Source organism: Cyprinodon tularosa, unplaced genomic scaffold, assembly GCF_016077235.1.
Source record: "Cyprinodon tularosa strain WSP-4 unplaced genomic scaffold, ASM1607723v1 ctg67, whole genome shotgun sequence".
NCBI lineage: Eukaryota > Metazoa > Chordata > Actinopteri > Cyprinodontiformes > Cyprinodontidae > Cyprinodon > Cyprinodon tularosa.
Genome location: NW_024039418.1, coordinates 1,669,033 through 1,685,000, shown reverse-complemented (window position 1 = coordinate 1,685,000; position 15,968 = coordinate 1,669,033). Strand labels below are relative to the sequence as shown.

The 15,968-nt window shown below is 39.9% G+C and overlaps 1 protein-coding gene across 3 annotated transcripts in view; it reads left to right on the top strand.

Annotated features, from left to right (window-relative positions):
* Positions 1-15,968, top strand: part of phkb (phosphorylase kinase, beta) — a 209,300-nt gene that overhangs the window by 68,026 nt on the left and 125,306 nt on the right. For all 3 annotated transcript variants that reach the window (XM_038267335.1, XM_038267334.1, XM_038267336.1), the window contains 2 exons: positions 3,852-4,049; positions 13,441-13,498. In XM_038267335.1, the coding sequence (XP_038123263.1) occupies positions 3,852-4,049; positions 13,441-13,498 (256 nt within the window). The remainder of the gene's footprint in view (positions 1-3,851; positions 4,050-13,440; positions 13,499-15,968) is intronic.

Genomic DNA, 15,968 nt, shown 5'->3' with positions numbered 1-15,968 from the left:
TAGGACAATGTTATCCGTCATTACTCTCCTAGTGTTGGCCTAATGGTTAGAGCAGTGCACTGGTGCTCTGAGAAGGTTGCAAGACCTCGTTCAATCCACACAGCCTCCACTCTGGGTCCCTGAGCAAGACCCTTAATCCCACACTGCTCCTCGGGTGCCTCACAGTAGCAGCCCACTGCTCCCTAAGGTGATGGGTTAAATGTATGGGTGGAACGGTTCACAAAATCCACGTTTCAGTTCGGTTCACGGTTTCGTTTTCACGGTTTTCGGTTCGGTTAATGTTGATTGTTAGCCTGAAATGTTGGTCATGTTGCTGTTAGCATAAACAAAACGTGTGGCACAATGCTTTCACACTGTTTTATCCACAACTTTCTTTCCGCCGTCATCGTAGGTCACTCTAAATGCAAAGTGGTCCCATACAGCAGACCTATAAAGTGCTGCTGGCGCGTCTTCCAACTCCTGTTCTTTCCCACTCGCCATACCCACACAATTCTCCACAACAACTGATTTTTTTCTGCTACACCCGGCTACGCTGCTTCGCTTCTTCTTCTTCTTGTTTACTACTGGTGGTTGGCTTTGGTCGCAGTACCGCCACCTTCTGCTCTGGAGTGTAAACGCTTCGCCTATGAGAAAAAGGAGCAGCGCATGAACCGAACCGAGACAGTCGAACCGAACGGTTCGGACGGTTTTCATAAACCGTTCCATCCCTGGTTAAATACAGACGTAAATTTCTGTTAGATTAATAAAGTTCATTTATTATTTACTGCCATAAATATAGGGATCAGCCCCTCGATCAGAATCTAAAGAGATCCTTCTTCTTTAAATACAACTTTTTGGTTTAACAATGGACAACAGAATTACAACATTTAGTTTGCCTTAGATCCTATTATGTAGGGTTGTGGTAAGTTTTAAATGTCTGGCATACAGTAGCATCCGTTCATATTTTCCCTACTCGGTCAAACGGCAGCCGAATGGCAGCCCACTTCCCTGCAACTCCCAGCAAAATGCCCTCCAACTTCCTGCCACTTTTACTCTGATTCCACCCTTTCACTGAATTACAGGGTCTGACCAGGAGATGGCGCTTCTCTTTAGATCTTATCTCCACAAATCATGACATAATGCTTTAGTACAAAGATTGATGTTTAAAAAGGAATTAGTGGTTAGGGTCTTTCTTTTGGAATCCAGAGGTGGAGAGAAAAAAAACTCTTTTTACAGGAAGAGCAAGGCTTGGTGTGAACGTCTCTCTGCTGAGGCCGACTCGGTACTTTCTATGTGAGAGGAAGATTAGAAGAAGGTTGGTTGCTCCTTAAGTGGCTTCATCTAGGAGGGAAACTCTGAGGTAGGATTAAAGAAATGATCAAAGGAAAACACGCAGTCAGTCAGCAGCTACGTCTGAAACAGACGGAGTTAAAAACTGTAAGAAGGGACCAAGTAGATCATCTCTGTCGCTATTAATGAGATTATTAACAACAATAATATCATTTCAGACAAAGGAATTAATGTCTCTATTTCTAAGCACCAAGTCATCAAACATCTTTTTAGATGCTGATGTTTTTACTGTTCAATAACAGATTTATATTGAGCAGATCTAGCTGCCTGCTCTCCTCCTGCAGAGCATCATGCCCTTTACAAGCTGCGATTAGCAAACACATTTAACCACTTCTTATCAGCAATGTTTTAGACAAAATGCAAACAATTGTGCACCGCCTCGGGCAACGAGCCTCCTTATTAATATCACCACAGTTCTGCAGAGCATAAGCAGACCTTTGACTGCAATGCAATTAGTCCAGTAATTGTGACTAGCTCGAAACAAGTTAAACAGACAGAGTAAACTATTCTGAAGACCGGAAAACATGGATTGGAATGGTAATTAGTTTACTCTAAGCTGCAGGAAGATCGAGAGCTACAGAAGTGACAGGTTAGCTCCGCTGCAACATGTTCCTTCTATCACAGAAAAGCAATAAGGTGTTTTCATATGGAGAAAAAACGACAGTAAAGTGCAATAATGCACTCAAGGAAAATAAAGATCACCCTCAGTAGGCTTTTGGTGCACTCTATAGTGAATAGGTTTCCTATCAAACCAACTTGTTGAAGATGGTGTATGTTAATGTTCTTCTTTAAAAAACATCCATGCAAAATTTAGACAAGTTTTATATTCTATTGTCGTTTTGTATACACAGAGTGTACACAAAACGAAATTTCGATCCAAAAAAGCTTAAAGGTGAAACTGACATTTCCATTTATAAAGTGCAGCAGTGATCAAAATGTAAACAGTGTAGGAAAACTAGTTCAGAGACATGATGCAAAAGGCATTGATATGGAAGGTTCAGAGCATTGCAAAATTGAGTTGAGTTGTTCTCACCTTCTTCCAGTCTGAGCACTTCTGTGCCCTTTTGACCAGTGAGGGTGTCTGTGATGTGCACCCCTGGGAATTTGTTGTTGCTGACCACCTCTGAAGCTGAGCTATCAGCTTCCCCTGGCATTAGCCTTATCTACTGATAGAAAACATAACGATCTCTGTAAAGGTGAAAAAGTAAATGAATACCTTGGAAATTGGAGTAGCGTCGTTGCTCCTCCATGTCCATTGTCCAGGTTTGGAGAGATGGCGAAACGTCTTCAAATCTTGAAAACCAAGTCCAGTGGATATTTTTTGAATTTTTACGGAATTAATGTGAGACAGTTTTACTTATTTCTAGATCGTTTTTCCAGTGTATATTAGCTTATTTTTAGCGTGTCCTTTTTGATGGGCATACAACCTTTAAGGCAACCACCCTCCCTTTCTGGCTGTTTAATGTTTTTTCCTAAAGCTTTGTGCATATTTGATAAACTCATAGTATGGCACACATCAGATAAACTGTCGGTCTGTCACTGGATATTTAGACTTGTTTCTCTGATGGGGTCGATCGTTACGTTACCCCTGCTGCTGCTGGTTTAACGTTCAGTGAGATCCAGCAGAAGTGAGATGTGGCCCCAGAGCCGCAGCGAGGCAGATGTGAAGAAAAATGAAATGAAATCAGGAGGAGAAAGTAGGCGCAAAATTGTTTCCTCTCTCCACTCCACCTCTTGCAGACTCTTCAATGATCAGTGTGTGCTGACGTGTGCATGTGTGTCAGGTAGACAAGCCACCTCCAGTATTTGAGGAATCAAATGAGTGTAATTAGAGGATCAGAGGGGTGTTTTTAGCTACGTGAGATTGACATTAAGGAGCAGGAGGCCCTGCAACACTGCAGGATTGTGTCAAGATGGCAAAGATACTAATACCATATCAGTGCCGTTTGTTCCGTGTCAAAAGATCCAATTTCAATATTCAGTTGCTTCACAAGGTTTGCTCTGCTCTTTTATTGTGCTACTGTAGCCTGGGCTGCCCTGTCAATATGCGCAGTGCAGCTGTAATGAGACGTCAGATAAAAGCGTTGCCGCTAAATGCTTCTGCTCCAGCCTTTGTTGCTGCAAAGATTGGAGCAAATTGAGAGAGAATCCAATACAAAGCCGTATCAAACAGACCTGAAGAGGGATGCACTCATTTAGCTGGTGGCTGAATCAACTCAAAGCGATTCTGAGGAAAGTTATGCATGCATGCAGGAAAATGCAAAATCTTAATGTAGGTTCTTTATTGATGAAGTAATAATATTAACTGGTGTTCATTGGTGTAAAGATGGAGCCTAATGGGTGTTTTTTCCTGCTCAATAAACTGAACAGATAATTAAATGTCTGGTCATATTAGTTCCTTAAAACTAATAGCAAGGGGTTTCCTAATTCACTGTGAGTAGATTACCATGTATATATGTTCAGCTTTGATAATCAAAGGCTCCTGATTCATCTGTTTACTGTCTTTATTTCTCCCTGGTTAGAACACAGACGCTGCCTTGCTTCCCACCATCAGTTACCCGGCTTTTGCCGTCGACGACGACGCCCTCTACAGCCAAACGCTGGACAAGATCGTCCGGAAGCTCCGCGGCAAATATGGCTTCAAGCGTTTCCTTCGTGATGGCTACCGCACGGCTAATGAGGACAAGAACCGCCGCTACTACAAACCGGCGGAAATGAAGGTGAGTTTTCCGGGTCCGTTCAGTTAGTGATGCTTTTTGGAGGCGTGTTTCTAACGCCTCTGCTCCGGTATGGATCGGTGATCAGGAAGGTTGTGGACATATTGACCTTGCAGCAGTTAAAGCCCTTCGTTCACCATCCTGCTTCTGTCTCTGTGGAGAAAAGTATTTGAAAACTTGAAAAAAAATATCTCTATGGATTTTAAATATTTCCATATTTTCCAAGTTAGATCACAGTTAAGAAACTTTCTACCCTGATTTTTATGGTGGATTTGAAAAAGTTTTAAATAAGCATCTACTTTGTTCTAACATACACAGCCTGCTTTGGGAGGTGTGAGTCCTCAATGGGTTTGTCGCTTGCTTCACAGAGGGGAATAAACGACAGTCACAGCTGTGCTGGGGACATACCGTATGCTTCCTAAAGATGGAAAAGGAGAGTTTAGTCAGTGTTTAGCAGAGAGATGGTTTTAAATGTATGATAAATAAGAAAACTGTCTTTAAAATAGAATAAAATCTGTGTTTGCATTATCTTGGTCATTTTTGCAATTAGTCACATTAAAGCCACGCATTCAATGTGCTTATTTAAATGTCAAATCATTCTGGTTTAAACATGTAAATAAATGTACTTTTTATCAGAGTTTAATGTCCCAAAATGTGGAAAATTTCTATTAAAAAAAGTTTTTAAATCCTTTTTTTTGGTTATCTTCTGCAGGCCAGTTAGTTCTACGTCAGCCTGAACACGTAAATTCGGCCAATCATATATCAACGGTCATCTGTCAATTAAATTTTTTAGTCATAGCATCTTGATTCATATGTCGCAGCTAATATACACTATATTGCCAAAAGTATTTGCTCACCTGCCTTGACTCACATATGAGCTTAAGTGACATCCCGTTCCTAATCCATAGGGTTCAATATGACGTCGGTCCACCCTTTGCAGCTAGAACAGCTTCAACTCTTCTGGGAAGGCTGTCCACAAGGTTTAGGAGTGTGTTTATGGGAATTTTTGACCATTCTTCCAGAAGCGCATTTGTGAGGTCGCACACTGATGTTGGACGAGAAGGCCTGGCTCTCAGTCTCCGCTCTAATTCATCCCAAAGGTGTTCTATCGGGTTGAGGTCAGGACTCTGTGCAGGCCAGTGAAGTTCATCCACACCAGACTCTGTCATCCATGTCTTTATGGACCTTGCTTTGTGCACTGGTGCACAGTCATGTTGGAAGAGGAAGGGGCCAGCTCCAAACTGTTCCCACAAAGTTGGGAGCATGGAATTGTCCAAAATGTCTTGGTATGCTGAAGCATTCAGAGTTCCTTTCACTGGAACTAAGGGGCCAAGCCCAGCTCCTGAAAAACAACCTCACACCATAATCCCCCCTCCACCAAACTTTACACTTGGCACAATGCAGTCAGACAAGTACCGTTCTCCTGGCAACCGCCAAACCCAGACCCGTCCATCAGATTGCCAGATGGAGAAGCGCGATTCGTCACTCCAGAGAACGCGTCTCCACTGCTCTAGAGTCCAGTGGCGGCGTGCTTTACACCACCGCATCCGACGCTTTGCATTGCACTTGGTGATGTATGGCTTGGATGCAGCTGCTCGACCATGGAAACCCATTCCATGAAGCTCTCTGCGCACTGTTCTTGAGCTAATCTGAAGGCCACATGAAGTTTGGAGGTCTGTAGTGATTGACTCTGCAGAAAGTTGGCGACCTCTTCGCACTATGCGCGTCAGCATCCGCTGACCCCGCTCCGTCAGTTTACGTGGCCTACCTCTTCGTGGCTGAGTTGCTGTCGTTCCCAAACACTTCCATTTTCTTATAATACAGCTGACAGTTGACTGTGGAATATTTAGGAGCGAGGAAATTTCACGACTGGATTTGTTGCACAGGTGGCATCCTATCACAGTTCCACGCTGGAATTCACTGAGCTCCTGAGAGCGACCCATTCTTTCACAAATGTTTGTAAAAACAGTCTGCATGCCTAGGTGCTTGAATTTATACACCTGTGGCCATGGAAGTGATTGGAACACCTGATTCCAATAATTTGGATGGGTGAGCAAATACTTTTGGCAATATAGTGTACGCAACGGTTGAAATCAGAATCCTTTCCTTTCCCATTGAGTTGCGTCCCAGTGTTCACGGGGATGGACGTCTGTGTCTTCTGCAGGCGTAGAGCTAACAGAACTGGCAGCGTTGCGAGGCAAGGGCTCAAACATGTACGGCTGGAAGCCTTCTACACCAAACCAAGCTTCTGCCGCCCTGGCGTCCTCTTCCACAACATCTTCGTCCCCGCTTTCCTCCTCTAAATAAAAAATGGATGACGGAGGAGACTCATCCACGACCTCCGACACTAAACTCTCCTCCTCTTGCATGTTTCCGCTGTCCATAGCGTTCCTTGACAGCGTCGTTTCTAAGTCACCAATTTAGTGCTACTTGGTCCCAATGGAATTTCACATTGGGAACCTGCTAGCACTAAGTTGCTTACTGGTTAGCAAGATCCTTACGATAAAACCGGCCACAACCAAACTTGCTTGCGAACCTTCCACCACAACAATCCCGCCCCCTTGATAATCGACCAATCACAATGCAACGGTTGGAACAGCAGCTTCTTTATGACTTTAAGGTTTTTTATAAGAGGCTAACAGTAAGTAGCTCATAACTGTAAGAGGAATCAGGGGATTACAGGATAGGAAGGTTAAGCAGCGTTTGGGTTCCTCAGGCTTTATAAATCACATAGAGCGATAAATCTATCATCTGAAAAATGGAAAGAGGATTACTTAACTAAAAGACTACCAACAAACAAAATCAAAATCCGACAATGTTTTTACCTGCATGCCAAACTTTTTTTGTGTGGAAACAAACAATGTGTGCACATCACCTTGAACCCCAACCCCCCACTTGACATAGGTGGCGTCTGCATATTGCTAAAGAGAAACTAATCAAACCCATTACAAAGCTGTTGTAGGCCAAAGAAAACTTGAGATTAGGGCGGATTTCCTTTCCAAAGAGCCACAGACAGCTGTCAGAGCCCAGTCCAAGTCCAGTTCTTAAGTCCAACTCAGTATCTTTGGCAAAACTTGCCCTTCAGACTCTATCTGATCTAACAGCACCATTTCCCAAGGTTTTAAAGGGACCCATTTACCATTAGCTCTACCTGCTTGACTTATTATACTTCACTTCAGCGTTTTGCTCTTTTTATCAGTAGACTATAGAGGTTTGGTTTATTTACTGTGGAGACGGTGCGATCAAAGGTACAATACTGCATAAACTCTCCAGCTTTTACCTAACAGAATGGTCCCAGAGTCGATTCATGACCCAAACTATTGGTTATGTTTACAGACATTCCTACAAAATGAATTAACCACAAGTGCGATGATATCATTAACAGCATCAACAAGCAAGCATTTTTAAGCACTTCAAAAATAATTATTTGTTTAGTTTAATTTGTGGATCTAAAGCCTCATTACTGCCTGATTAAGGAGCCCAAATGTGTTTGTGACCCAATTTTTGGAAATCAATGTTCTAAATTCTGTAAAAAGTGTTTTCCAAATGAATAATTACATTTATAAACTGTCCTTAAACAGACACAGACACCCTTGCACACATCTTGCTCTATGTATTGAGGACGAGTAAAATTAAATCTGTCAAAAATCACAATATTATACTAGAGGATATTGATTCAAAATATAGTGACATGGTTCTTAAATATAAAAAAAATATTTATATGCAAACATCCATGTTGTTTTAATGACCTTCTGCTCCTCCATTAATGAGGGGACCCCTCTGGCAGGTAAAAAGTTGCCATTAAAGTCAGAATTCTGAGAAAAAAGTCAGAATTCTGGGAAAAAAGTTGGAATTCTGCGATTAAACTCAGAAATTCTGAGATTAAAGTCAAAATTCTGAGATTAAAGTCAGAATTCTGGGAAAAAAGTCAGAATTCTGGGAAAAAAGTTGGAATTCTGAGAAAAAAGTTGGAATTCTGAGATTAGACTCAGAAATTCTAAGATTAAACTCAGAAATTCTGAGATTAAAGTCAAAATTCTGAGATTAAACTCAGAAATTCTGAGAAAAAAAGCCAGAATTCTGACTTTTTTCCAATATTAAACTGAAAGAAAATTTAAAAATAAGTTAACTTTTTTTTTTTTTCAGTGGCCCTAATCCTCTTCCATATCTTTAAGACTTGGAAATCATCCGACCATTTAAAATCTTAGTGCCAGCTGGACCAGCATTATAAAAAGTTCCTTTCATGACCCAGAATAGTGGAAAAACAGAATAGAATACCCTGAATAGTTTGTAATACTCCTCTGAATATCATACTCTATTTCCCCACCAGCAGATCAAATCAATTTTGGATGTTAACAGATGAACTGCAGTCTATAAACTTTTCTTTCCGAAGCTTCCAGAAACTGAAAAGACTTCCTCTGAGGCTAAACTGGGCCCAGCCAAGCAGTAATTCATAGAAGCCACAGATGATGAAGGCGCTCCCTTAAATTTGCCAAAGTGGGCACTCATGAGGCACTCACTCTGAACCACTTTGCAATTAGCTGCATTTTAATCCTGCAGCTAATAGGATAAAAAGACTCAGAGGCTCTGAATTATCCAGCGCTTCTTCAGGCTTCTTCACACCTTCACTCAGACAAGCAAATGGCTGTAATTTCAGAGCAGATGGGGTCAAAAATTAACTTTATTGGCCAAAGTTCAGTAAATATGACTTTCTAATAGTATATTATATTATGTTTCTTTCTTGGAGGCTGAGGATTGTTACCGTTTTTATTTTGAACAAGAAGAATAATGTTCTCTTCTTGTAGCAACAGGAACCCGTGGCCGTCTATAGAAAGAACCAATGAGCTGTTTGAGACGGCTGTGGGAGTGAAGCACAGTGTGAGCTCATTCTGGAGGGAAAGAAGTCGCCGGCAGACCAGGTGTCCCTGCAGAGGACATTGATTGAGGCTGTTGTTGTTGGTGTTTAGAGAGAATTCATGGCGGGGCAGGCGCCCGGGCTTCCTGTCTGCTCAGCATTGACAGAGAGCAGCAGCCGCCTGTGTGACAGGCAGCTTTACCAATCAGTCAAGCTGCTCAAGCACAAAACACAGGGGATCTCTGCGTGTATGCAGCCTAAAAGGGCAAAAAAGCACAGGCCCCATTGAGTGAGTCTCTGCCCCTCCACCCCACCGCCACTAACCACCCTCCCATTTCCCTGCATGGCGTTATGCATGCTATCGTTTTTCCTGTCTCTCCTCCCTGTGTCACTAGAACTGCGTCTCTTCTTTGCTGCAAAACAGTTTGAGGTGCAGCAGATCTGCATAATCACAGCGTGAAGACATAAACCATTTAAAGAAGTGCATTCAGACAGAGGTATCTGCTCAGTGATAGCGACAGCAGCCTCTGAATGGCAGACTATTTCACTTCCATTAGGCGTTTGTTTGTGCATTAAGATCTACAGGTGCTGGTCATAAAATTAGAATATCATGAAAAAGTAGATTGATTTCAGTAATTCCATTTAAAAAGTGAAACTTGTATATTATATTCATACATTACATACAAACTCATATATTTCAGATGTTTATTTTGTTTAATTTTGATGATTACAAATGACAACAAATGAAAATCTCAAATTCATCATATCAGAAAATTAGAATATTACTGAAGACCAATAAAAACAAAGGATTTATAGAAATGTTGGCCAACTGAAAAGTATGAACATGAAAAGTATGAGCATGTACAGCACTCAGTATTTAGTTGGGCCTCCTTTGGCCTGTATTACTGCAGCAATGCGGCGTGGCATGGAGTCGATCAGTCTGTGGCACTGCTCAGGTGTTATGATAGCCCAGGTTGCTCTAATAGTGGCTTTTAGCTCTTCTGAATTGTTGGGTCTGGTGTATTGCATCTTCTTCTTCACAATACCCCATAGATTTTCTATGGGGTTAAGGTCAGGAGAGTTTGCTGGCCAATTAAGAACAGGGATACCATGGTCCTTCAACCAGGTACTGGTAGCTTTGGCACTGTGTGCAGGTGCCAAGTCCTGTTGGAAAATGAAATCTGCATCTCCAAAAAGTTGGTCAGCTGCAGGAAGCATGAAGTGCTCTAAAACTTCCTGGTATGTGGCTGCGTTGACCCTGGACCTCAGAAAACACAATGGACCAACACCAGCAGATGACATGGCACCCCAAACCATCACTGACTGTGGAAACTTTACACTGGACTTCAAGCAACGTGGATGAAGTGCCTCTCTTCTTTTCCTCCAGACTCTGGGACCTTGATTTCCAAAGGAAATGCAAAATTTACTTTCATCAGAGAACATGACTTTGGACCACTCACCAGCAGTCCAGTCCTGTTTCTCTTTAGCCCAGGCAAGACGCTTCTGACGCTGTCTGTGGTTCAAGAGTGGCTTGACACAAGGAATGCGACAGCAGAAACCCATGTCTTTCATACGTCTGTGTGTGGTGGTTCTTGAAGCACTCACTCCAGCTGCAGTCCACTCTTTGTGAATCTCCCCCACATTTTTGAATGGGTTTTGTTTCACAATCCTCTCCAGGGTGCGGTTATCTCTCTTGCTTGTACACTTTTTTCGACCACATCTTTTCCTTCCCTTCGCCTCTCTATTAATGTGCTTGGACACTGAGCTCTGTGAACAGCCAGCCTCTTTAGCGATGACCTTTTGTGTCTTGCCCTCCTTGTGCAAGGTGTCGATGGTCGTCTTTTGGACAACTGTCAAGTCAGCAGTCTTCCCCATGATTGTGTAGCCTATAGAACTAGACTGAAAGACCATTTAAAGGCTTTTGCAGGTGGTTTGAGTTAATTAGCTGATTAGAGTGTGGCACCAGGGGCCATCAATTTTGAACCTTTTCACAATATTCTAATTTTCTGATATGATGAATTTGAGATTTTCATTTGTTGTCATTTGTAATCATCAAAATTAAACAAAATAAACATCTGAAATATATGAGTCTGTATGTAATGTATGAATATAATATACAAGTTTCACTTTTTAAATGGAATTACTGAAATCAATCTACTTTTTCATGATATTCTAATTTTATGACCAGCACCTGTAATCTCTGTTATCTCCCATCAGTGTGGAGAATATTGACTGAGACGGAGCTACAAAGATAATTAGAACGAATGACTGAGAGGAAACGGACTGACATCTACATCTGAACACACCTGTTTGCAGAATCCGTTCATCAGCAATAGATGATAAATGATTTTAGTTAATTAGGCCGTCCTTATCAAGGCTGTATATTTAAATATGTCATTTCACTTGCTTGAATTCAAAGTGGAAATATAATGGAAGGTTTTGCAAATATCATTGGTTGATTTGATTTTTTCCCCTTATTTTTTTTGTTATAATACATTTCTGTCACAATGGGGCTGGTGGTTGTGCAAAAGGGAGGCAGAGGTGAAGAAAATAAAGATATTTTGAATAATATAACAAGAAACTTAGAAAAACTAAGTCTGAGGTAAAAAAAAAAAAATCCAGAATTTGATCTAAAGATCATGAAACTAATTTAATTAAAAATCAAACCAGAAACATGGAGGAATGGACGACGGAGGGGAGAATTACGCAAGTTTATCATTGAGCAGTATGGACTGGACAAACCAGCAGTTATTGAAGAACCAAAGGAAGAATATAAACTAAGAAAGGATGAGTAGAATAAGAAACAGCGGAGACTCCAGAGAGCGAGGAATCAAAGAGAAGGGATGTCAGAACAAGAACTGAAAGCTGAGAATTTAATCAGCAGGAAACAGCCAGCTGTAAGAAAGATATAAAGCCAATAAGGAAACTCAGAAAAGGTAAGAAAACAGGAAGTAAAGGGACAGATTTTTCAAAATAAAACTGGAAGCTACTTATTAGAAACCAAAGTAAACTTCCAATGCAGATAACTTGACTACAAAACCAAGAAAAATCTATTTCAGTTTTTTTAAAAACACATTTTGTGGACATTTTTCCATCACTACTCTCATATTTGTTGTTCCTTAACTGTCTGTTATGTTAGACAGTTTTATTTCAAGGGACAAAAAAGTCTTAAAAAGTCCTGAATTTAATTTGCCCTATGTCGTAGGAACCCTGTTAATAGAGAAATCCACTCCATCTGCTGCCCCACTCTGTTAATACTGTTTTTTAATACTGACATCTGTAAATAGCGTTTGGTTCGTGGTGATTTTTTAACTGTTATAAATAGCTCTGCATTTTCTCCAGGGATTTAAATTGTTTATGTTTTTAATACTTTGGTCATGAGATTTTCTTTCCTTGAATTTGAAATAGGGACTATTGCTTGCCTGTTTTCCTGCAGGTGCAGATTTGTCCTGTTAACATGAATTAGCTCACATCTAGAGATGCACGATATAATCGGCCCCCTATCGGTATCGGCCTTAAAACTGAATATCGGACATCGGCCACCCCACCGATATTTAACCCGATATTTGATCAGCTTCTAAGTTTCTAAAGTCTAAAAAAAAAATAAATAAATACTACTTCTTCTTCTTCCTCAAAAACTTCTTTTTTACAGACTTAAAAACTTCTAAAGACGTGGGAAAAAATATTGATACATTAAAATATCACAATATCTTCATATGCTGATATATTGCCATTTAAAAACACCATATCAATCTCTTTTACTAATGAAATATTGCTATATGTCATCGTTATGCTACGAAATCCCCCGAAAATTCACGAAATTTTGCCATATTTTTATATGTTGATATATTGACGCGGTATTGATCTATTTTACTAACAAAATCTCACAAGAATTTGCAAAATATCACGAGAGTTTGTAACAGAACGATGAAATTTCACGAGATTTTGAAAGTAAAATAGATCGATACCGTGTTTTTAAAAATCTATTTGATATCAGCATATGAAAATATATTTGAGTATATTATTTTTCAAAGTGTCAGAAATGGATAACAAAACTGCTATTTTCAATGACTACTTATTTTTGTCCAGCTTTAACATCGGTATCGATATCGGTTATCGGCTACATGAGTTTTAAAATATCGGCATATCGGATATCGGCCAAAATCCCAATATCGTGCATCCCTACTTACATCACTGGCCTCTATTGTCCAACACAACTTGTTCTTTTCATATAATGCATGCACTAGTATATATTGATGTCCACTTCCTGCAGGTATGTTGCTGTATTTTAATTTCTTGGATCTATTCAGACGTCTATAATCAGACCTGCTTTAAATGACAGAAATACCTAAAAGTCTTGTTGAAGAACAAATTATTTCTTTCCTCCCTGTAATTGCTTCATAGAGAATTATGCATCTTCTATGTTTTTCTTTGTTCCCTGCTGTTTATTATTAAACAGCGTTGCTGCTCTTAATTCCGGCTCGATTCTTTGTGAAACAGGAAAGCAATCTAATTCCTTTTCCCTGTGATTCTCTGCAGCTCTTTGATGGAATTGAATGCGAGTTTCCCATGTTTTTCATCTACATGATGATTGACGGTAAGCCTCATTTTCTGCTTGGCTGCTGGTTTGGTGCCTTAATGGGGAGAGAAAGAAAAGAAAGACCTGATTCTAAAAGGTTTTTAACATGTTTATGAAATTAAGCAGGAATTTAGAAAAAAAAAAGTTTAACATAAATATGATTGAGACTAAACCTGCTGTTAAACTTGATACAACTATTTTTAAATCCAAAGCTTACAGAGTAGTACACACTCTGCATGAGGGACCTAAAATATAAAAAAGGAAAAATCTAAAAAAATCTACAGGTAAAAATAAATCAGGATAGTTTAAAGTTTAGAACTTCAACTTAATCTCATCAATTTTTATTTTAGTTTCCCACATCCCACATTTTTTCCACATTATTATAAGGATGGTTGTGATTTTAAAAAAATGCAATTAATCTTCCTTTTATTCTGCTTTTTTATTGTTTAGCCCTAACTGCCCCTCCGTGGGGAAATTTTAAACCGTCCTTTCCTGTTTTAAGGGAAGGTAAAGGACAGGACACACCACTTGTGTCCAATTCTACATTTTCGGACGCATGTTTTTTTTCAGTCATTTAGGCCACGGGCTCCACACTGGAAAAACGATCCAGAAATAAGTAAAAAATTCCTTAAATTAAGTGTATTTACCCTTAATTTGAGCAGGTAAATGAGATAGTTTGCCAATGGAATGAGTATTTTTACTCTTAAAATAATATAAGTAGATAATATGCATTTGAAATAAGACAGTGCAATTGTGTTTTCTTATTTTAATGGTAAATTGCCTCGTTTCATTGGCAAAATGTCTCTCTTACCTCCTTAATCCAAGAACAATTGCACTTATTTTAAGAAAAAAATTAGGGCTGCAACAACGAATCGATAAAATCGATAACAATCGACTTTTAAAAGCATTGGCAACGAATTTCATCATCGATTAGTTGTGTCGCGTGATTAATGCGTCATCCGCCGCCGCCGTCATCACATCCACTTGACTGAAACAGGGGAAGAAAAAAAAATTACGGCAGAGCGAGTCAGCGCCGCAGGTGCGCAGTGTTCCTAACTCAGCGAGTTTTGTCGCTATATTTAGCGACTTTTCAGACGCCTCCAGCGACTATTTTTCAAAAAAGCGACTAGCGACAAATCTGGTGACTTTTTACGGTGTCACTGGCAGCTTTTGGAGACTCTTACGTGAAAGCATGTATCGTTCCTACTCTGCCGTCGGGCGCCTCCCCCCGCTCCCGCAGGAGTCCCTCTCAGCGCTGCAGTCAGAGCCGCAGGATGTTTACCCTAAGCGTCCAGACTGCCAATGAAGCGCGCATGCGCCGGGATTGACGGCGCAAATTGATCACAATAATTAAAATAGCCTTTATAAATAAATTAACTTGCAAATTATGAGGGCAAGGCTTTTAAAGTTTAAATCTTCTGGCAAAGATAAAGTAAAGATCCTGCAATTTATGGAAGTAAAGCAGAATAAAATCCAGCAAGATCAGTAGCCTAATATGTCAATTAATTATATGCCACATTCCCATGTAAATATCTGTCTTTGGAGGATGTGTTTTTTAGCACCCCTAGTTCTCTCATTTTTATTCCAAATACAATTTATAATTTGAATCACAGGGCTATTTTTATCTCTATGGTTCAGTATTTTCTCAAGTAGCCACTTTAACTGCTATACTTTCCTGTCTTAAAAGGCAGAACTCTTCTAGTCTAAAAAAACTCATTTGTTGAAATGGGGGGGCCATTGTTTGAACCCCTTAGGGGCTTTTAAAAACAAAAATGTCTTTTTTTGCACTTTATGAAACAAAGTAGCCTATATTTTTTGGATGTACAGCCACATTTCTCATGTACGTTTGCGTAGTTTTAACACAAACATTTATTTTTCATATTGCACCAGTACAGTTAATGAGCAACCTGTACTTGTGTGCTTGTTTGTTCTGTCTAAAATGTTTATTTTGGAATAAAGAGGTTAATATAAAAAATATTTTTTGTCCGATTCATCGATTAATCGAAAAAATAATCGGCCGATTCATCGATTTTTAAAATAATCGTTAGATGCAGCCCTAAAAAAAATACTTATCTAGATTTTGATTTTTTCCAGTGCACCAGTCGTATGGTATAACTCAGTTCTATTCAATTCAATGTATGCATATAGCGCCGATTCCTAACTCATGTACCTTACAGAGACAATACAGTTCAATAGGTTTAGCATTTCTATCAGGGAATACCAGCTGATCGCATTCAATTCAATTCAATTTCAATTCAGTTTATTTATATAGCGCCAAATTCACAACACATGTCATCTCAAGGCACTTTACAGTTCAACCAGATCATACAGTCAAATTGATACAAAGTTTTCTATCTAAGGAAAACCAGTTGATTGCATTGACTCATTGACTCAAATACAATCCCCCACACTAAGCATGCTTGTAGCGACAGTGGAGAGGAAAAACTCCCTTTTAACAGGAAGAAACCTCCAGCAGAACCAGGCTCAG